The 22,897-nt window shown below is 45.0% G+C and overlaps 2 protein-coding genes across 8 annotated transcripts in view; one reads left to right on the top strand and one right to left on the bottom strand.

Moving 5' to 3' along the window:
- Nucleotides 1-16,083, top strand: part of SH3PXD2A (SH3 and PX domains 2A) — a 269,372-nt gene extending 253,289 nt beyond the window's left edge. For all 4 annotated transcript variants that reach the window (XM_075423671.1, XM_075423672.1, XM_075423670.1 and 1 more), the window contains 4 exons: nucleotides 2,802-3,136; nucleotides 4,000-4,049; nucleotides 6,189-6,308; nucleotides 6,440-16,083. In XM_075423671.1, the coding sequence (XP_075279786.1) occupies nucleotides 2,802-3,136; nucleotides 4,000-4,049; nucleotides 6,189-6,308; nucleotides 6,440-8,335 (2,401 nt within the window). In that variant the 3' untranslated portion in view covers nucleotides 8,336-16,083. The remainder of the gene's footprint in view (nucleotides 1-2,801; nucleotides 3,137-3,999; nucleotides 4,050-6,188; nucleotides 6,309-6,439) is intronic.
- A 130-nt stretch (nucleotides 16,084-16,213) lies between these two features.
- Nucleotides 16,214-22,897, bottom strand: part of NEURL1 (neuralized E3 ubiquitin protein ligase 1) — a 168,207-nt gene continuing 161,523 nt past the window's right edge. For 3 of the 4 annotated variants that reach the window (XM_075423674.1, XM_075423677.1, XM_075423676.1), the window contains exon 7: nucleotides 16,219-16,315. The gene's annotated coding sequence lies outside the window, so the exon portion shown is untranslated. Of the gene's footprint in view, nucleotides 16,316-21,050; nucleotides 21,215-22,897 lie in introns of all 4 variants that reach the window. The other variant, XM_075423675.1, reaches the window with a different exon arrangement.

Here is a 22,897-nt window from a genome sequence, read left to right as displayed (position 1 = left end):
TGCAGGTCAAGTAAGTAGCAATATGCTAATATTATGCAAAAGCAATATGCTTTTGTTGTTTGCCTGCATCTTCATTTTGTCGTTTCTTCTGAGCCCCAGCCCATGCGAATAAAGTGCAGTTGGGTGGTGGTAGTGGCACTGAAATGAGGAGGAATCTAGGATGGGGTTTGAGATGTCTCCAGTAGGTTGTAAATATAAATGAAGGAAAAATACCTGTGATGCAGCTCTTGGACATGAAATGAAGATCGTTACCGGTTCAGGACTTCTCTGGAGCTGATTAGCAGTTGCCTTAGTTCTTTCACCTATAAAATGGGGAGATCAAGTAGTCTTCTAAGGTGATGTTTGCAAAGGGCTCTGAGATTGCCAAGTTCAAGGACTAAGGTGTAAAATGTAAGCCTATTTGACTTACACAAATAGCTTTTATTTGTGAAGTTCCACAAATAAACTGGCGGTTGCTGGCAGCTACTGCTCAGCATTAACTTCAGGTTGGATTTACTAACTCGCAGGAAGAAATAACCAGCAACAGCCTCTCTACTGAGGATATGTTGCCCAGAGTTATTAACTGTCCAGCTATTGCTGCTACTATTCATTGGGAGAAACTATGTGAGATCAGAGGTGTCTGAAGCAGCGGGGTTATATGGGCTGATCCAAATACGTACAGTTGGCAGGAGAACTAACGAGCCAGTACAGAACCTGTCTGTGGCTGCCTTTCTGATCTTAAACATGTTAAGTCTCCTACAAACCAAGATGGATGTAAACTGTGTTTTCTTGCTGATTTTGCACAATCAAGCTCTGTTGAAAGTAACCTCTGGAAATGGAGTGCTCAGTGCATTGGCCAATGTGGCTTTCTCACAGACGAAAACCTTTACATCTCCAGATCAAGTAAAGCTATAAACATCCTTTAAAAAAAACTTCCCTGGTGCACAGGCAGCAGAAAGCATTGGTCAGTAGCTCTGCGAAAGGGCTGTCTACTGCAAAAGGGGATGAAGCCGAAAGTCTTCAGAGCTTGAAAATGGCTCAGAGATATGCCTTGCCACAACTGGGAACATGACACATGTTGACTCCTTTTTTTCTTTTCTTTATTTGACTTGGTTTGAGACTTATCAGAGGAGCCTCAAAGGGGACAGGATTGCATAGATCCAGATTGCATCTTAACATAGTATCAATGGCTGGATGCTGTGTATTTGCTGGAAGTCAAGTCATTAACATTTTACTACTTCTCGTTAGTCTCCATGTGGCAAACAAAGCTCAGAGCTGTTGGGATGCTTTCTTTGACACTAGAATCTTTGGAAAAAATTGTTGCTAAACTCTCTGAGCAGGTGAGATCACATATCTTTGCCTTCATGTGTGACAGATGGCAGGTATGTAGGGAGAAGCAGCACCTCTAGTGTTCTGGCTGATCTAGGTGGGAGGGAAGGAAAAGGCAAGATTTGGGGCAGAAAGGTTCTTGTGGTCACTGCTAGATGTACAGCAGTTGTATTTGCTTTTATACAGGAAGGCTAATGAAGAAGTCTAGGAAAGCCAACCCACACTGCATTTTCCTGTTTTCCCCATAAAGTCCCAGTGCCACTCTTGAGCATCTGGATGTGGTGAATGACTGCAAAAATCTCACTAGAAATCTCAGAATCCAAGCGTTTGCATGACAAAGTTATTCATCTGCCAGGCAATGATTTGCTGATATTTCCCCCCCCCCTCCCCCAGCTCCTTCCTCTGCTATCTAATGAGCCTTCATTTTCATTAAAGAGCCTTAGAGTCCTACTGTTTTAACCTTGTAATTCCTGCAGATTTCCTGAGCACCAGGATTTTAGTGGTGCCTGCTTTCCCACTTACAGTTCAAGTGCCTGCTTTGGGTATCTTGAGAGATTAAAGAGGGCTTTGGTGACTCACTCTGTAGCAAGTTAGAGTTTCATTAGGGAAAGCAGAGTTCATCCACGTGGTCCTCCCTGGAGTCTGATTGTAGTCTGAAATCCCTGCTGAGGTGTTAGGAATGGCAGGAGCTAGAAAAACCATGTTCCCAAAAGCCCAGTTGTGGAGGAATGACTTCAGTTTGAAGTGCAGCGTGAGCAGCTCAGGCTGGGACTCTGGGAACACATACTGGATTCAGGGGTCTGTTCAGATTTCCCAATTTATTTCTTCAAATAGCCCCTAGGTTGTTCAGGAAAATGAGTCTTCATCAAATCCATTTTTCTTTAGTTAAATTGTTTCTCAACCTTGCAGTGCTAGAGGAAGCTGCAGTTGTTTGAGTCCCGTATTCTCCATAAAAGAAGCTGATCGTACAGGACTGGGAGTTATGGGAAGAGAGACAGTATTTGTAATTATAATTGCAAAAGAGGAGGCTTGCATAAGTGCCTTATAAACTACTGACGTAGGGGCCCTGAACTGGGCTCTGTACAACCTTATTTTAGTCGTTTTCCACTTTGAGTTGCCATTAGGAAGTATTAAAACTATTAAAATATTTTACTCACTAGCTTGCTTTTTTCTGCATGGGAAAATACTGAGTTTGCCTAGTACTGTCTAAACGTGGCATAAAACAAAGTGGTGAAGCCCTTTGCTTTGTGAGTACCTAACTGTATTTCTTATCCAAAGAGACTCCTTCCATAGGATGAGAAGTGGCTTTTAACAGCAGTCCACAGTTCACTGCTAGCTCAGCTGACTTTGACATGTCTAATCAATAGCTAATAAATGAAGACCACAAAGCTTATATGAGAACTGCAAGTTTTGTTTTATGTTATCATCCATGACTTTTGCCTTAGCTGTTATGGCTGTGTTTGATGTGATGATGTTTTCTTTTGCTTCTGCAGGTATCTAGGCAAAGAGGGCTGGGCCCCAGCTTCATATCTGAAGAAGGCTAAAGATGATCTTCCATCTAGGAAAAAGAACTTAACTGGGCCAGTGGAAATCATAGGAAACATCATGGAGATCAGTAACCTGCTGAACAAGAAATCGTCAACTGACAAGGAAACTCAGGCAGAAAAAGAAACTGCAGAAACCCACATCACCAAGAAGGAAATCAGCTTGCCCATCCTGTGCAATGACTCTAATGGGAATGCCATGATGACCCCAGACAAGCAGGCTTCCAAACTGGCCCAGGGATCCCCAGCCGTAGCAAGGATAGCACCGCAAAGAGCTCAGATAAGTAAGGCGGTAAAGTAGTCTGGCTTTGCACTGACTTGCAATGAATTCTTATTTTCTGCCTTTAGGGACAGGCATTGCCTGTTAGCTAAGGTCCCGTGTGTCCTGGCCTTACAGCTGAGTCCACATGAGCAGATCATTGCATTGTCTGTAGATCTGCAGGGACTTCAAGGCATGGTCCTTCAGTAGTAGCGATAAGACTTAACTTCACTTTATACAAGAGCTGACTGATTCTTCTTTATCTTAGCCAGTATGCTTTTCATTTTTTTCTTTTTACCAGAGAAGATTTTTTCCTTTTAAATGCTCTAAAACGTGCCCCACACCTCCAGTAGTGTTGATGATGTGATGGCATGTTAAAGTCAAGGAGACCACTTACGTCTTCTCTGGCATTTGTTCTACTGTTTTCCTGGGAGCAAGTTGCTATGATGTTTTTACTACTTCATCTGCAAAATGCAGATGCTAACGCTAGTCTGTACAAGGAATGGCAAGATACTATGATAGAGGACAGTGCGAGTGTTATTAATTTAGCGGATTATTTTTACTGCTGGGGGAGGAATATTAGGCCAGTTCTTTGCTGGCCAGTCTCCAATGGAGCTGGTCAGTTCCAGCAGAAAATACAATCCACTACTTTCTGGCAGCGATTTTTCTCTTAAATTTGCTGGCTTAGCTGAGATGAATAGCTAAGCTACCTTGGTATTTCTAATATACCCTCATAGTTTCCTATCTTGTTTCATAGAGATGCCTTAAATATTGTAAATACTGACTTCTAATATTCTCAGACTGTGTAACAGCAGAGAGCTGCTGAAGAATGTGTTTAGCACTACTTAGAAAGTTAAGTAAACTCTCCTCTAACCCTTTCCTGCTCAGGTTCTCCGAATCTAAGAACAAGGCCGCCCCCACGAAGAGAATCCAGTCTGGTTTGTATTGTTTTACGATATATGTTAGCAGTGGGGTAGGTGTGTGGGTGCTTTATGAGACTTTCTGCAGCTGTACAAGGTGTGGGGGCTATCTGAGAGATCCTTTAGTTGCATGCCTCATCATTTTATTGGTTAAGTATTGAACAGACCTCTGGACATCCTAATGTTAATTGGGGATTTCTGTTTTTCAAAACATTGCCCAAGAAAACAGGTATTGAACTGAACATCCTAAAGCTACTATGAGCATTAAAGCCTGTTTGGCTGACTCAGAAGGTTTAAAAGTTCCTCTGCGTGCCTTTAGCCCAGACTGAATCTTTTGACCTTCTCTTGTCTTTAACAACTGGGAGCATCTCCCCTCCTTCCATTGCTACCATCTTGAGGTGGCGAAGCTTCACTCGTGTGTGTGTTTAAAGCGACTTGGAAGTTTATGGAAGTATGTGCGCTGCAGGAATGAGACCTCCTATGACTTTGTCATCAAAGCTAGAATTCTGGAAGTTTGGACTGATTTGAGATTAGAACTGTCATCTTCAGATAGGAACCACTCAGTAATCTATTTGCACACGTCATGCTAATAACTTGTTTATAACTAGGCAATACATAGTGTTTAATCTTTGCTGTACCCTTTATGAGCAGTATGTGACTGGTAATTTTTGTGTGTCATCTGAGATGCCTCTTAACAAACTAGATGAATAGTGTATTAGAATTTTCTTCCTATTTCTCTTTGCATTATTTTCAATTAGACTTTGTTTTGGCAAGACTACTAGACTTAATCCCATGCTAAAAATAACAGTCATAATGTATGTGAAGGCCTCAATATGTCTGCTGTTTCCAATTATCTTCATTTAATCCAAACCATCCTATTATCTGAAGGCATTTTATTATGCTGCACTTCTGCTGTATTTTGGCATTTATAGTGCAGAAACATCCAATTATAACATTGTTAGGCACGGTTCCTAAGGTGCAGTGATGCATTCTCTGTGAAATGCCACATGCTGTGCGTGATGAAACATGGATTGTTAGTTACAATGAGTGTATCTTACACATGGGGGAAAGTATGGATAAAGCACAGTATGCCATTTGCCTTTCTCCTGTTAATGGTTTAGGATCATTTTGTGTATTTGGCTGTCCTGTATCTATGGCAGATCTGACCTGTGTTCAAGAGATCCTGACATACTGCAGTTTTTGTGTTAGAACCATAAGCAGTGAAGTGCAGAAGCTGTGAAGCTTCACCACCATCTAGTCGTTCTGTAGATGAGCAATGTGCTAATCTGAAAAGCTTTTGCTATTGAAATTCGTGAAGGGACTCTTGTCCCATTTATCACCTTAAAAATAATTGTAACAAACTAAAATGTGACAGCTTAGGGCAGAGGCACTTAGCTTTTAGAGGTGTCTGGTATGCTGCCAGAATGTCTGTAAATAGCAGCGTCCTGCTTCTCGTGGAACCTCTATGCAATTTAAATGCAGATGATGTTGGGATTGAGTAGAGGTTTTGGGTCCCTGTTACAGGGAGGAACTGGAGTCTTTTTATCCTATAGTAAAGTCCTTCCTTTCTCCTATCACTTTAGCTGAGCAAAGCTTTTCATAGGGGTCTATGATATTTTCCTTGTTTCTTGCTAAAACAGATGCCCATTAGCTCATATCACTGAGTATTTCAGATTGTTTAAAAACCCAGGAGCAGATTAAGAGCAATAATTCATTAGGATTACATTTTAAGGGAGTATATTTGATGATGGGCAGAATCTATTATGGGCCTGTTGCAATGCAATTTTCTGAAGTTGTAGCAAGCTATAAGAACTGAGTCTTTCTGGACAAAATCTCAGAGTAAATGGGCTGTTGTTACTGTGACTGGAATGGCAGCTCACACTTTATGGCCCGTCAGTAGAATGTTTTACTGTTCATGTAAAGATTATCACAGTTTTAATAGCTGGTGAAGGCAGTATGAACAGTACATATTTTGAAAGGCTTCTCTCTTGTGGCCCATCTCAATACATCAGCTTTCACTCTGGAGAACTGGGAAGTTATCATTAGGAAGTAGCACAGGAAGAAGGAAGAGTTTTAGTGAATAAAGGCAAATATTTTTTCATACTGCTGTTCAGCCCACTGTTTCTTTAATTGAACAAAACTTCCTGTTTGCCGTAGGGTTTTCAGTTACCCAAACCACCAGAGCCACCCTCTGTGGAAGTGGAATACTACACCATTGCAGAGTTCCAGTCGTGTATCTCTGATGGCATAAGCTTTCGTGGAGGACAAAAAGCAGAGGTGAGCCTTAACAGTGCAGCTGGAAAAATTGTAGTATTTGGCTGTTGCAGGGGACTGGATTGAAAGGGGAGGAGTGAAAAGCAATTAGTTGAGATTTTTGTCTAAGTAACATGTTCCTTGTCATCTTGTAGGTTATAGAAAAGAATTCTGGTGGCTGGTGGTATGTGCAGATTGGAGAAAAGGAAGGATGGGCTCCAGCATCTTACATTGACAAGAGGAAAAAGCCGAATTTAAACAGAAGAACCAGTACTCTAACGCGCCCAAAAGTTCCTCCCCCAGCACCTCCCAGTAAACCAAAAGACCCTGAAGAAGGAATAGCTCCTGGAATGGTTTCTTCAGGAGATACCCAGGACTCGCCCCACAAGCTCAAATATGAGGAACCTGAGTATGATGTGCCTGCCTTTGGCTTTGATGTGGAGTGCGAAGTGAGTGAAAGTCATCATGAAGAGGGAACTCCTGAAAAACGACAGTTTCAGCCCCTCAAGCCCTCTCCCGTGTCATCACTTCAGAAAGCAAAGTTCAAGGTAGGAGAGTCTTCCGAAGATGTTGCTCATGAAGAAGAGACCATCTATGAGAATGAGGGATTCAGGCGTTATGTGGAAGATGCTTTGTCCAATAAGGAATCTAGTGGTGACTCCGATTCTCAGAAAAGCTCCTCTCTTTCCTTGATCCGAAGGAATTCTCCATGTTCCAGCTCTCCTAAATCATCACTTGTGAAGCTCAAGACGGACAAAAACATCCAGCCCGATCTTGGAAAATGTCACTATTCCAGGAATGAGGAGACAAAACCAAGGTCAGCTTCAGATGTTGGCTTACGTAGCATGCCAAGACCAGGCATGAAGAAAGAGCCTGGGCAGAGTCCTTCCATCAGAGCAAAGCCAATTGTTAGGCCCAAACCATTCCTGAACAAGGCAGATTCTCAGAGCCAAGAAAAGATGGATATTAGCACTTTAAGGCGTCAGCTGAGGCCAACTGGGCAACTCAGAGGTGGACTTAAAGGTTCAAGAAGTGAAGAGTCTGAGAGCCCCCCACACACAGCTTCTGACAACCAAGATGATCCTGTTAGGAGGAGCTCGGCTGATCTCATTACAGCTCCTTCACGTGGCTTTTTCTGCTCTAGCCATCCAGCCAAAACTGAGCAAGAAAATGACTCCAGATGTGTCTATGTGACCACTGACTCATACCAAAAGGTACAGGATTCTGAAATTTGCTTCCCAGCAGGAGTAGAAGTGGAAGTGCTGGAAAAGCAAGCCAGTGGGTGGTGGTACCTGAAATATGGAGACATGGAAGGCTGGGCTCCTTCCCATTATTTGGCTCTCCCTGATAACCAGCAAGAACCCACATCAGCAGAGACTGACGCCTCATTTGCCAGGAACAGGAAAAATGAAAACAAGTCAAACAGTTTAGAGAAGATAGAGAAGAGGGTTCAGGCTTTGAACACCATCAACCAGAGCAAACGTGCAACGCCACCCATCCCAAGCAAACCTCCTGGAGGTTTTTCAAAAACATCAGGGCCAGTCAAAATGAGGAATGGTGTGAGGCAACTTGCTGTCCGGCCGCAGTCAGTGTTTGTGTCTCCCCCACCAAAGGATAACAACCTGTCATGCTCCTTGCGCAGAAATGAGTCTTTAACAACCACAGATCATCTTAGGACTGTCCGTCGGAATTCCTCCTTCAGCAACGCACGGTCACAGCCTGGTGATGCAAAGGGAAAGCAGCCTGAGCGGTCGGGTACAGAGGGCTCGGAGACCGCCTCCAACCTCCCCACCCAGAGAAATGGGATTCCTGTATCCACAGTCAGGCCAAAGCCCATAGAGAAATCCCAGTTCATCCACAACAATCTCAAGGACATCTATGTTTCCATTGCAGACTATGAAGGGGATGAGGAGACTGCAGGGTTTCAGGAAGGTGTCTGCATGGAGGTCCTCGAAAGGAACCCAAACGGCTGGTGGTACTGCCAGATCATGAATGGTGTGAAGCCATTCAAAGGCTGGGTGCCCTCAAATTATTTGGAGAAAAAGAACTAATATTGCAATATCTTTAACCTCCTTAATTTATACTGTTCCTGCTGTGTACATGTGGAAAAAAAAAATTGCTACACAAAAAGATGTTTCTCTGTGCTCCAGTTTGTACAAGGGGACAAAGGAGTCTATGCTGAGGACAAATCTGCTATGTTCTGGAGAGGTTTGTGGGGTTAACATGTCGTAAGCAACTATGAAGAAGATGCAGCATAGTCAAATGCCTTTTTGTGAAGTTGTTAATAATCTTGTATGTGTAACAGGGTATGACATCCCATCTTTCCCATTATTGATAGGAAACCAAATGTGTGCCTTTTGCGAGAGAAAAATACACATGCATCTACTTGGGGAGTTTTGTGCCAAACTGTTTTACAATCTTGGCTCCCTTTCTCCTCATTCTTGTCCATATGTGGAATACCCAAGAGTTTTGGATGCATTTCCACAACTTGCAATGAGAAGCGAATGGAAGTTTCTGAAACACAGAGGGACTCTAATCCTTTGGAGATGTTCACTTTTTTTTTTTTTTTTTAACTGTTCTCAGCAGTTGGTTGGTCCAGTGTTGGAGCCTTTTCACCATGGAGAGATTTGGTCTCTAACATCAGCTGTGTTTTGTTGTTACTGCTAACTCAGCGGAAAAGGCAGTTAGGTGGTATTGGTTGGGGGCTTTTTGTTTCCTTTTGTTCTGTCTTGTTCTTTGAGTTGGGATTTCAGATGTTCTAGGGCAGCAATGCCTGCTGGTGCTTGTGAAAACAAACCTACAAACCCCATGCTTAAGCACATCAGTTACTTTGTAGGCTCTGCATTTGGTTCTGTGCCTGACTCCTGCCAGGTGAGTCTGGTTGATTCTCTTCCCAGAGTTGGATTTCTCAAAACTTGGCATAATATCACAATGTACAAAAGTCCCTTAAGACACTAAAGACAAATGTGTCAAATGTGTTACTTCTGTTTTTGTGATCTGGTCCGAATCCAAGCGTGCTGACTGCTGGCAGGGCCCACCAAGGTATTAGTTAGAAATAGCCATAACTTTCTGCAACATCAGTGTTTACAATGAGGGTGGAAAAAGAAAAAGCCATCAAACTCAGTCTGTACATCCTTAATTTGTATATTTTTGGGGAATTGTTTTTCTGTGTTTTGTTTTTGTCTTTTCTGTGCAGTCTGGGTTTACCTTTTTTTTTTTTTTTTTGTCTTATTTTACCAAAAGAGACTTAAAACTGAAGTAGGAGCCAAATATGTGTTTCTGTTCCCACTTGAATCCAAAAAGTACATTTGTACTGGAAAGTGTGCCTGGCCTTCTCAGGCTCAGAGATTTAATGTCAAAGCAATTAGATCTACAATGCATCTAACCAGGAAGCTGCCTCTTTTAGTTCCAGTTCTGTTTGCCTTTCTTAATTCATGCTTTGAAATGTGGCACATGGTGGGGGTAGTGTGATGGGAAATGGATGAGGCATCTGTTGGAAAAGGCTGGGAATATGGAGTTATTCATGAGGTAGCCAACTCTAGTACTATAAACATCATTGGCTAAATCCCTACTGTACTTGAGGAAGTCATGCTTTTTTTAAAAAATGGCCTTGTTAATTACTCAAGATCAGTATCTAGTTCCTTTAAATAATAGGCAGCATTGTAAATCTGTTTTGAGAGGGAGGGGACAGACCATTTCACTGCTGGTTTAGACAGAATGATACGTGCCCTTTTTTCCACCAGAGTTTCATACTGATTTGGCTTGGAAGGTAAAGGATATAAAGACTTTAAAATAGCTGGGATCAAGGGACTGAGTAAAATAGCACAACAATATTGCATGTTATTGGGGATGTTTCTCTGCCAAAAAATTACTACCCAATTTATATGTTGTTCTTGTCTTTTTTTTGTTGTTGTTGTTGTTTGGGGTTTTTATTAATTTCCATGGTAACATTGAGAGAGTTGCCTACAGCTAACCTGACTGATGTCCTTTTCGTAGCTGAAGCAACATCCAGGTGCCACAACTTGGCTACGAACAGTGCTGTGGTTCAAGCAGCTCTCTGCATCCAAGTGGGGAGGGAGGCTCGTTGGTTGGGATCCCTTTAAATTGTGGTGGCAGGAGAAGGAGGTCTATCTGCACAACAGCTCCTATCACAGTGTGCAGGGTCCTCTTTGTACCTTAACGTCTTACCATATAATATATATCTGTATCTCCAGTTAGCTACATCTTACTGGATGCATATCTGAGGCATTGTGTCCCTGTCTCTCGTAATTCTCCCCATTTTTAGTTGTACTAATATGGTAGCAGCCATAAAAGACTGCTGGAGCTGTTGTGAGATTATAATAGAAGTATTATATTCTTCTGCTGGACAGTATTAAATAGAGCAATACATAGAGTTATCTGCTAGATTGCAGTACTAATAGTAGTGACTTAGTGACTCGTATTAATGTTGTTATGATTTATTTTAACAATAATGATGCGGAAGTGGTTCATTATTTTGAATTAATGCACTTTAACAGTAAAAGAAACCAAAATGGAAGCCAATGCAGAGAACTAAGTGCATTATTTAAAGGTGCAGTATATAATTATCATTTTCTTGAAGCACATATTTATTAAGAATTAACTTATTATTTAAAATATTCTAAAGTTTGTTTAAAGACATTCCCACTAGGTCATCTCTTTGGGGGGATGTAAAAGCACAGCTCCCAGATCTTCTGCATTGAGCCACTGAATTCTCTAAGTACGGTGCGGCACAACCTGAGCCCCTACCCAGGGAGAGCCCAGGCTACTAGAAATATTCCCATCTGCATCCAGCAAAGCTGAGGCCAGAGCACCTCTGAACCATGGGAGTCCTTGGAGAGTTTGGGGTGGCAAAGCTGGTTTTGGCAGATGGTTGGGGTGCCTGGCTGTCATGTGCCCTGGGCAAGGCTGGTCCCCGGCAGTTGTGGGCTCACTGCGAAGCCCGGGTTAGAGTGAGGGGTTCGGGATCTCCCTGTGAAGCAGGGCCTGGGTCTGTAACAGACATCAGTCTGTCCCACAGATCCCTTTCCAACTTTGCTGGCTCACTTTTCCAGCTCTGGCTTTTGCAGGGAGGCAGTTTGCCAAGCTTGAGTGGTGCAGGGGTTGACACAGAGTGAGGGTGCCTGCAATGCTGCCAGGGTTTGCTCAAGCAGCAGCCCAGTGCTCATGGCCTAATTAATTAATTCAGATTAATTTATCCCATCTCAAAGGCTTCATGGCCCACTAAAAGGCCAGAGCCCGTAGACGGGCTGCAAAGCCACACTTGTGGCCTCCCTCCTCGTCTACCCCCACCTGCACCAGCAAAAAGGATGAGGTGCCAGTGACCTACCTGATGCTAAGTATGAATATGGGCCACTGCCTGGCACGCCGGGCTTCCTGCCTGGTGGGAAGGCTTCGGTTTGGGCTTCCCTGTATTTGGTGGCTGTTCTGACTGCTTGTGTTTAAAAGGGCACTTTTAAAGCAAATAACCCCCAATGCATTTTTTTTTCCCCTTCCCATCTTACCATTGTCACAGCATCTCTCACTGATCTCTTTTTTTGATTCTTCCAACTGAGAGGTATCAGGAGAAGAGTTATTTCTTCCATCGGCGAGCAGCTAGTTTTGGTCAGCTCCACTGATAGCCAAAATAGCAAGCCCTTTCCACTGTTAGCTGTGAAACAGAGCGAAAGGCCTTAAGCTAAATCAGAAAAGCTGACTGCAGGGCAGGAAAACCTGGCAGGGTGCCTCAGAGGACAGCGTAGTGCTAGAAGCGTTTTAGCTCTTTTCTAAAATGTTAATGTTGCCTTAAGCTTTATTTACTAAATTTGTCAGAACTGACACTGGATCAAGAGCAATATTTAAATGTAACGTACACCTCAGTGAACACTCAATGCAGAAATCAATAGTACTGTTTAAATTTCTCTTTTTCTGGTTTATTCTTGAACCGGATTGTGAAGAGGAAGAGCTCTGCAGGGCTTGGGCAAAGCCGTTTGCAGCTGAAGGGGGCCCTCCTCCGGGGGAAGAGGCGGCCGCTGTCACCGCGTTGCTCTCACCCGCTGTCCGTGCTTTCCAAAAAGTCTCAAATTTGGACCAGCAGAAAACCCAAACTCCAATGCCAGAGAACAAAATTTAAGAATGTGAAAATTGTGTCTTGCTGTATACTGCAACTTTAATAATAATGAGCACTTCTGAGTTCGTTATTGAGGTTTATATAATGCCTGAAAAGTTTAATTGCTGGTTTCCCTTGTCTTCCCTTTCAGCGTACTTTTTTGTAACAGCAAGAGTAATACATTTTTGTTTTCAGCCCTTCCTCGTGGCAGGCAATTCCTGTTAATTGTTTTAGCTCTCACGCCTTGCAGTGGGTGGGTGTACTCATAGGTACCAGTCCTTTGCAAGCCAAACTTTTCAAGATAAGAGATACGATGGCGTGTGCTGGGATACTTAACTGGTGTGTCGGCAGAAGTTTAGATCGATGTGCACAACAATAGCAAATAGACAATAATGAAGGATTGAAGTTGGCTTATGGTTAGACTCTTAAAAATGGAATGTCACATCTGCATGGGTATAGCTAAAAAATGGTTTTGGCCCTTGTGGATACGCACCGCAAAGTCTCCTTCCGTTAGGATGCTATAGAGTTTGACGAAGGCATTATATAATTGTTTTCATGACTTTGAGATCTTAACGAATCGTATTTTATTGTAATATATATTCATTGCTTTCCTCAGTTAAAAAGAAAGTTACTGCTTTTATCTTATATGAAAAACAAGGGAATTTGATAAAGCATTCATTATTTTCATATTACTAGTATTAACAGAATAGAATTAGTACTATGTAATTTTAGATCTTCATAGCTAGCTTGTCAATAACTCATATTTTCCTGTGTTGTATCCTACTAATTTTTTCTATTTTTTTCCCAAATACTCTGCATTCTTGAGAAAAAACAAATCCAATGAGTGGATAAGTGCAATATTCATAGAATAAACAGGCCCCTCATCCAGGACTTGGAGTGGAACGTGCAGTGTGAAATGTTTGCAATTCTCTATTCATGCACTCTTGGGGGAAGGGGAGATGCAGGGGAGGGGGTGGCTGGATGAACACGGGACCCTTGGGTAGGTAGAGACTAATAGTTGGGGTGGTTTGGGGTAGGAATGGCTACTTTTCATAAAAAAGCATCACCTGTTATTGAAAGTGTAAGGATTATGCAGCATGTTGCCAGGATTATGTATAGAGTGTGTGTCAACATCCTTGTCAATACAGGACTTCTGAGCTGTGCTTGAAACGCTCTGTATATCATCCTTGCATGATACTGTCTTCTGGTGTGTCTCTGCTGGGTACGTCCTCTGTTATGTGTCAGAGTCGATGACAACTTCAGAAGGGAAAATACTTGTGCTGGTGCAGTCCCAAGTTTTGATACTGTGTTATTACTTGTATTTATTGCAAGAGCTATGGGAAGATTTTTACAGGTCTTCATTTCTTTTTCTTTCCTTATTGTTAACCTAAGACAAAAAGTCCCCATTTTATCTGGGTTACTTCTCACCTGCAGAATTTCACAGCTGATTTGGGTATTGATTTCATATTTCTTGCTTTGCTGAGGCTGATCTCTTCGGTCCAAAATAAAGTTGAGCTGTAACTTTGCTCTTCAAAAGAGGTTTCGTCTTAAAAATTTAATGGAAGGTGAACTTCCGTCTGTCCAAAATAATGTGACTTTCGAGGTAGCAGCAAAATCTTCTACCTTTGAGAAACTGGATTGTTTTCGTAAGATGCAACAGAAGTGTGAAAGCCAGAGCATTTGATTCTCTGAACTCTGGGAAGTACATCTCCTGGGGCTCTAGTTCATGTCCCTGGAGGGGGGTTGTACCTCAGCTTTCTGCTTAATTTTTGTCCTGCTGTTCTTAAGTTTGTCAAAAAGCCTTAATATTACCGGAGACCTTTGCACTCAAATAGAAAAACTGAATTCTGCAGCTGTACTGAAATAGTATCAATTACATGATTTTTGTAAACCTCTAATACTTTACAAATTAATGTGGTTTTGAGGAGCCAACTTAATTCTTTCACGTGTTTTTGTCTAAACTGGCAAGAAGTCCATGAGCATTAGTAGAATTACACTGACAGAAGGCCCGCAGCGGAGCAAAGCATCTCGCGGGTGCTTAGCATGGACCGTTCTCAGCAAAAGTCAGCACTGTGCCCTCAGTTCCTGCGCCTCCCGAGGGTGAGGACCGCTGAGCCTCGGTGCTGCCGTGCAACGATCGACTTCCCTGCAGGTCTTGCAGCCTTTTAAAACCAACTGGAGCTTTGCTGCTATGTGCTGGTGGCTTCCCATCACCAGCGGCTCCTTCTCTGGCAACTTCAGATGCTATTTAGCCACGTAGCGAAGTGCTGTGTATAAATGCCGCGTTTGATAGCTGCCAACAGCACCGATATGATGGTCTGAGAGCAAATGTTTGTGTAAGTTATTGTTTTTCATTTGCTTTTAGTTGCTTGGTAGAAACAGGGACCACCGATGCGGCGATGCATGGGGAACGTGTCTGCACACCGTTTTATGGCCTCTGCTAGCTCTGCCCAGTGCTTGTGCTTCTCTCTCGCTCCCTCTGTGCTGCTCAGTGGTCATGTCTGTTGCGTGTGTCTGTAATTTCCAAATAAAGTACTGTATGTAGGGCTGGATCCAGAAGCCCCCGCAGTCAGTTGACTTTGGGTTGGGATGTAGGTTGCTGTTGCTGCTTTTCCTCCTCCATCTTAGGCCCAGCTTGGAGCAAAGCACAGATGTCTGTAAGAAGTCACCCATAACTCTACTTCGGGGTGTCAGCTTTGTGGGGTGTGCATGCATTGCCAAGGGTGGAGTGAGGGGATTTTTTTTTTTTTTTTCTCTTGGGTGCCCTCATGTCAGGGCTGGGGCGAAAGCTGCGCTGCACTGCGTGCGGACCTGACTGGCGTAGGCAGAACAAATTAGTTTCTCCCATTTTATAATTTCAGGGCTGGGCTGGTCCCATCAGCAATGTTCTTTGTTTGTTCTTGCATCAAGATAGGGTTGATTCTAGTTGGAGAGTGCAATTTTTTTGTGTGTTTGATTTTTTTAATAAATAAATTTGGTTTAAAACTTCACACTGGCGTTTTACAGACCTGTTCTTGTCAGCATAAGCCACTACTGTCCTGAGTTGAGACTCCTGTTTGTTACTGAATCAAAATAATGGGAATTATGTTGATAATTTGGAAGGAGGTGAGGTAACTATATTGGCAGGGGAGGGATAGATAAAATAAGGAAAAACATGTTTCTAATAAGGCCATAAATTACCGGGTCTGACCCTGCAGATGCTTTCTCTGTATAGATGGTTTTATTACATCACTGCTCTGTGTTAGGATTTTTCATTACTGAGAAAAATTGAGTTTCATACTCCATAATATACTATGACAATCTGTATCCTGAAGCCAATGATCCACCAAAGACAGAGAAACCTGGGTTACGTGCTTGTTGTCGCTGAGGTGGTTTGTGTGTCTGGGAGTTTGCACACACCGAGGTTCGGCTGATGGAGCAGGCGAGAGCGGCTGCTCCAGGCCTGCCTGCCTTGGCCCTCTGTGAAACGACCCCGCGCTAGTGGCCCTTCTGGGCAAATGTTGGGTTTACTGGTCTTTCCCTGATGCTCAGGGTTGTTTGATTCCAATGGTACCTGTCTGTTACGGTCCCTGCTTGGTGGAGGAGAAAAACAGAGGAGAGGGAGAATCACTTGGCACTGTAGGAGAATTTTTAAAATACAACATTTATTATTAAAATACATATTTCAGGCTTTTTCAGATATTCCCCTTCAAAGCTGTGTTAGTGACTCTGATGTCTGAAATTCAAGCAACGTGGCAGCTTTCTCTGTACAAACAGTTCTTTTGTGGTTTGAGAGCTTGTTCTTGAACTGCTTCTGGGTCACCAGGGAAGTGGTAATAAATAAATAAAATCCCATCATCACCGTTGGGGTTTAGGCTGAGGGGGCATCAAATTCTGTTCTGACGCTGGGTCCCCCGAGCATCCAGGTTCAGTTTGTTTCCATCACCTAGAAGCAGGACAGAAGAGAATAGTGCAGTCGCAGGAACTTAGCCTGTAACAACTGGTAAACTGGAGAAAATTTAAAAAAGGAATTAAAAAGAAACATTTTAAAAAATGATGTTTCACTGAATAAGCTGACTTAACTATTTCCTGTCTTGGATTTTCAGGAGGGGTGGGGGGACGGGGGAAGTTATAATTGTTTCCAGTCTCTTGGAGGAATTTTTCTGCAGCATGCTGAATAGGCTTGCTGAAAAGACTCACTCATTACTCATGGTGAGTTTAAACTTGGAGTACTGCAAAAGCAAAGTGCACGTAGCATTACAATGACTTTTTTGTACTGAGGGTCCGAACGGGGTCAACTGCGTACAGAGTAGGTGCATTTCTGCTGTCTGGTTACCTTCGCATTACATCGGTGCCCTTCCTTTATTGCAGATTTAATTGCAGACAGCAGTGCTCATTACTCTGTGTGCAGCGTTTGGGGAGAATCAAGCAGATGAGCCTCCTCAGTTAAGACTCCATATCAAATTTCATATCAGGAGAAGTCTTGCCAGCAGTTTGATTGATTGCTGCTTAGGGTGAAAGTTTAGATGCAGATAACTCCAGGTGGGTGTTGAAAGCAGCTCAGTTGGATGTGTACATCTGTAGCTGCTTCCAGAGCTGTCAGTTAGCCCGAATTGTCTCTGGAAATGGTGGGTAGTCGGTTACTGGGAGCCTAAACCTGTTGCTGAGTGATGTCTGAAATGTGTTTGAGCAGTTGTGCTCCCCTCCATTAGCAGAGCAGTTGCATGTGGCTGGACTGGAAACCCGTGTGGGTTTTACTGTCCCAAATTTGTATTTGACACCCCCCCCAAAAAAAAAAATTGATCTAGGCCTGGTCTAGGTAAGGTTTTGCAGTGGGTTTCCTGGGTGGTTGATGTTCTTAATGTGATCGTGAATATTAGATGCTGTTGTCATTTTTGTGTTGGTGTAGTGCTCCATTTTCTAGTGGTTTGGTGGTGGGAATGTACCTGGTGGGAGCTTGAGAGAGTATGTCGGTGACCAGAGGTAGAGAAGTGTGTGGGTGGTCTTAGTGTGTGCGGTCAAGTTGGTGACGCTTTTTTTATCCTTGTTTGTTTGTTTGTTTTCTTTTTAACATGGGAACCATTCTGTCTGTTCTGTTCGGGAAAAGGTCAAGAAGTTGGTGTGGTTTTTGTTGCAGTATGAGAAGGAATAACTAAGAGCTTTTTTTATTTCTTTCTTTTTAAGAGAGTTTATGAGTGGGAGTCTATTCAGTTTGGTTTAGGTTGCAAGTTACGCCAAGACAGGAAGAAAATGAGTCGGGGGAAACCCATTTTTGGGGTAACAGCTTTGGACCGTATTTTCTTGTGGCCTGTGATCCAGCTCCACTGAAGGTGGTGGAGTGAATATTGTTCATCATGCAGATGTTACAACTTCTGGCCAAGTATTGACTCTTTCAGAGCTGACAGGTATTTTGGCGTTCACGGCATCGCTCCTTAATGTACCTATAGTGAATGTGGGCTAGAGATGGAAATAGTAGCTGCAGCCTGATGCATTGTCCAGTGTTTGTTTAATGAACTCGAGATGGTGACCAGTTGGATAAAACTGTTTGTACAGTGAACAGTTCCTGCGAAGGTCCAGCTGTGCTTGGGTCTGAGATGCTTTCCTAGAGAATGAAATCACGTGCCTGGTAGAAGATTTTGCCATCCTCGGTCTTCCCAGTAAAGTCGAAACCCAGGAAAATGTCACTTTTTGCACTGAACAGTACCTTTTGCCACTGATGGCAAGAGTTATCATTGATGAGGGGTCAGATGCCTCAATCTGTCTGAACTGGCACAAAACAGAAGACCTTTTTGTGATCAGTCCCTGAGTCTGCATGTGAACACAGTAGGTTTGATGCAGATTAGAGTACTAGTTAACAAAGATGAGTAACTTTTCCATGAGCCAACACAGAAGATGCATTGTCAGTGGGGAAAACATCGCTTTCCTTGTTGCCAGGTGACCCTGTAGAAATGTCCCTGAAGCTTTAGCACAGATCACCTGGGGACCTGTGATGATTTAGCTGATACGTACGGTACCATGGGCTTGGCTCCATGACTGGGACAATAGAAGTGCATCTCTGTCCCAGTGAGAATTAATGACATTACCATAGCACGATGTTTTCGTTTGCTTGGAGATGCCGGGGGGAGGGGGTAGCAGTTGCACAAAACATTGTCTTCCCCCTAATCCAGACTTGCAGACTTGACTTTAGTGCCCAGTCCACAACTGGTTTCAGAGCTGTCCTTATGGTTATGTGGTAGGTCAAGTGCACTAAATGGGAGGCTGAATATCACCAGACCGGGCCATGTCTGCTCCTGTCACAGGCGTGGGTGGCTGGGTCCGGGTTTGCTGCCCTGTGTGGGGCAGGGGCTGGGTGCGGGGGGCTGCCCTCTGTTCTCAGACTGCCAAATGGCCGCATGCCATGCCCAAGGGCTTGCTCAGAGAACTGCAAAATAAATGTAAAGCAATTGAGGTTTGGGGTTTTTCACTAGAGCAGGACGTTCTGAGGCAGTGAAGTAAAAACAAATGTGTGTTTGGGGGATTTTAATCATGTCTGTGCCTGTAAAGGTGAAACTCTGCATGGGTCCCTCAACAGAGAATGAGAAACACAGATTGTCTTGGGCAATTGCGCACGTGAAGATGCAGAGCAACAACTGCAGATTGCTGTGCCTGAAGTAGGTCTATGCGTTTCTCTTTAGGCTTTTATTAGAGCTGGTCATATCTTGGAATTGAATGGTATTTAATAATGGTTAATCAAGACTGCTCAAAAACTCCTGGAGGAACAGAAAAGACAAATTGGATTCTAGATGCTTATAGAGGAGGGAGTTGTAATAAATGTAAAGTATTTCCAGGTGCTTTATGAATCACTTTTTGTCGTAGGATTGTCACAGATCCTTGAGGCTGTATCCTGGCCCACCCCGGTGCTGTGGCACAGCAATTGGGTATAGACTCCTCTCCGCAAATACTCATAGCGATGCGCCTGGGATGGGCGTGTGTGTATTGGAAAAGTGGAGCCTGAAGGACCTGGAGTAAACCACGCTCAATAAAAGAGCTCCTGATTTGCACGTTCCAGATACGCTGAAACAACTTGCATTCGGTAACTTCAGCTCCTTCCAGGCATCTGCCACTGCACACCCTGACAGCACGCGGGTGCAGCAGTCTGCTGGGTTTTGGAGGGTGGCAAATGCAGTGGAAAGGGAAATTCAAGATGCACACCGTCACCGCCCTTGCCCTTCTTCAGCCATGCCCGAAGTCGGAGCTGTGCCGGGCCAAAGCAGGATCAGGCCCTTGGCACAGTGTTTGCCGTGTCCCGCAGGGCCGGGCTCAGCTCTGCCCAGCGCGTGGTGATGTTCCCTGGCGCCGTGCACTGCTGCACAGCGACGATGCTCTGCTCCGTGCGTGTGCAGGACCAGGGCAGGTTGCGAGGGACTGCCAGAGTTTGAGGGCTGTTTTCTCAGAGTTATTGCAAGTTCTCGCAATGTGAACCTCTAACGTTTTCAAAGACTCAGGCAGAAGGGACTTGCTGTTTAGACTGTACCTGTCATCTCCCAGTTCATTGATTGCTTGGACCAAAGGTGGTGCTAAATCTGATCTTCGTCTGTAATATTTATGTTTTGTTGGACTTTTTTTTTTTTTAGCATTTGATAAAACAGATGCAGTGTCCTTCTTACATGAGAAATTCAGTCCTGGCTTGGGACATGGCAAAAGTCGCTGGACCTTCAGGGTCTGGAATTGTTGCTTGTTAACATTTGAGCAGGCTTGCAGTGTTCTGGGGGGAGGTGGGATAAGGGTACTCTATCTTCAAATGATTGCAGACTGTAAGAATTGACTTGTGATTTTTTTTGTTTGTTTGTTTGTATTTTGTTTACATTGCCTCTTATGCCCTAAGGAAAAATAAATTTTTGACCTTTTTAATTGTGATCCAGTTGGTTTATTTTGTTTTTTTCAATTTTTTCAGTACTGTTTTAATTCCACTTGTGTTTGTTCAGACCTCTGAATTTAGCTTTCCCAGAATAATTTATAACTTATGTGTACATGCAATTGCAAATTTCAGCTTAGCATTAAATGGGTAAAGGAGCTTCTCTCGTCCCCTGGCCCCGAGTGATTTATGGTGTATTTTTGTCTCTTTTCTAATCCACAAAGTTTTATGGACTGCTCACCTCTGCCCTCAAACATGAAGACCTTTTGTCTGTGTTGAGCAAGGTCTTAAGGTTTAAAATGCTCTGTCAGGATGTTTTTTGGAGAGGGATGTGGTGTCAGACCCAAAATAAGAAAGCATCCTTTTACATGAGTGGCCCTTTGGTTCTGTGATAAAAGGGTGATTCTGCAAGTTGGGATGGGCCCTTAACACCCCTGTGTGCAGGCTGCAGAGCAGGCTGAGCTTCAGCACGGGATGTTAAGGTCTGATCCTGCAAGGTTGCTGGGCCCTGCTGACTCCTCTTAACCAGCTTTGAAGGTTGGAGGCCCCAGATAGCCCGACAGGTAGAGGGGTAAAACTGAAGAGTTTCTCATAATGGATCCCCGCTCCTTAAGTGGGACATCTCACGGGCATGCAGAGAGCGGTGGATTGGGGGAGCGGGTTGTAATAGGGGGTGTAATAGTGAGGAAGGAAACGAGGTGATTTTCTAGCATTTCAGTCCCCAGCTCAGCTACAGGAGCCCTCTATGAAGTGTTGTCCCCTTCCTCACCATCGGCCTTTTGCAAACCTGTAGGTAGCAGGGGGCCGTGCCTCGGAAAGCAGCACTGCGGAGGGGCACTGGCCCTGCCCAGCATTTCGTTCCTGCAGCAGAGGGTGACCTCGCATGAATGCATCCCTCATCTTAGCTTGGGGCTACGTCTTCGCTCCGTGATGCGGCACTTCACCATCATCCTGCAGAGAAATGAGTCTCACCCAGGCCCCGAGGTGGGCCGACTCTCATGGGAGGCTGGGTGCTCGCTCACAGCGCCCGTGAGATGTTCCTCCATGCTGGCACGCAGGCAGGTGGTGCAGGAGGAGCTCTGCTTGGCCACCTCAGCCCTCTGAGGGTGCCAGGAATTAGACCTGAGGCAGCACGCAGTCCTGGGCATTTTAAGGCACAAATACAGTGACAAGTGTGCCTGGGAACTGTGCCCCCTCTTCCCCGGTGTGTGGAGTGAGCCAGCCAGCTTAGGGTTGAAGGGTTTTTTTTCTGGACTGGTGCAATCACCGTATAGATAGTACAGATAATAGATAATATATATAGATGATAGATAATGTGTCCTCTTGTATACTGTACCCTGCTGTTAATTGCTCCGTTCGTTCCTCTTTTCACCCGAGACCCATCCCCAGAGCTGTGCTGCCCTCAGACGCGATGCGTCTGGCCCTGCGCAGGCGCGTTCGCGGTGTTCGTGAGGAGGAGGAGGAGGAGGACGTACGAAGCCCACCCGAGGAGGGGGGGGGCGCGGGCGGCTGCATGCGGTGCGGGGTGGGCAGCACCAGGTGGCGGTGCCGGACCGGCTCCGCCGCTCCCGGACCGCTGCGGGAGCATCCCCGCTCCCTCCCGCCCCCCTCCGAGCGCCTGGGGGTGGGCTTGGGAGCGGCGGTGAAGCTGCGGGTCCGGGTGGGGTTCGGTGGGCTGGGGAGGGAGCCCGGGGCAGGGTGACCCCAGTGATGCTCAGCAGACGGCAGCGGCAGGAGGGAATGAGCAGGCTGGGGCGGTCAGGGGGGAAACACGGGGGTACCGGCCCTGCTCCCTCCTGCTGTGCCAGGCGAGGAGCTGAGCTTGGCCCAGAGCGTCAGCACTGGCTTCTCCTCCTGTGTGCCAGTGCTTGGGCTCAGCACGTCTGGCAGGTTATCGTCCCCAGTTTCTAGGGGCGGTCTGCCTTTTGCAGCTCTTCTCCTTGCTCCTGAGGGGACCAGGAGGCTTCCCACAGCTGGGCTGAGGGGCCTTCCAGACCCACCACAGGTCCTCCTGTCCCTGGGAAAGCCAGACCTGGGCACAGCTCTCGGGGTGCAGCACAGGCCTGTGCAGACTTGCCTTGTCCCAACAGCTACGAGTTCCTCAGGGAGGTGGTGGAGAAAGCTGGGGTGCAGAACTGTTTTCGCTTCACCCAGCCTAGGAACTTTTAGGCCACTGGGGAGCTGTTAGAGTGGAATAGCTTCATCTAGAGAGGCCGAGGACACCTCTCCTGGGAAGTCCCCATTCCTTGGCAGATGGAGCACCCACACTGGGGGAGACGATGCCAACTCAGATATGTCCTGTGACAGGAGACGGTGATCCAGCCACTCTCATCTGCTGAATAGCTGAACAAATGGATGGGGAGGGAATCTCAAATGGCTGTTGTAGGTGTGCTCCTGAGCAGAGCCCTGCAGCAGAGGAGCTACTGGATTCTGGAGGAGCTAGCGTCACTCTGCAGAATCCAAATTCCCTTTGGGTCCCTGTGTCCCTTGTTACAGGCTGAGGAAGCAACTGCATTGTGTCTCAGCATCTCCACAGCTTGTCAGTGGGCCTCCTCAACAGGCTGCTCAGTTCAGGGCTGGGATCATCCTGGCAGGTGTTGGGCTGTCATGTCTCTACGAAGCTGGGATGGGGAC

Source organism: Opisthocomus hoazin, chromosome 6, assembly GCF_030867145.1.
Source record: "Opisthocomus hoazin isolate bOpiHoa1 chromosome 6, bOpiHoa1.hap1, whole genome shotgun sequence".
Lineage (NCBI taxonomy): Eukaryota > Metazoa > Chordata > Aves > Opisthocomiformes > Opisthocomidae > Opisthocomus > Opisthocomus hoazin.
Note: the sequence above shows the minus strand (reverse complement) of the source record. Positions and strands in the feature narration are given on the sequence as shown.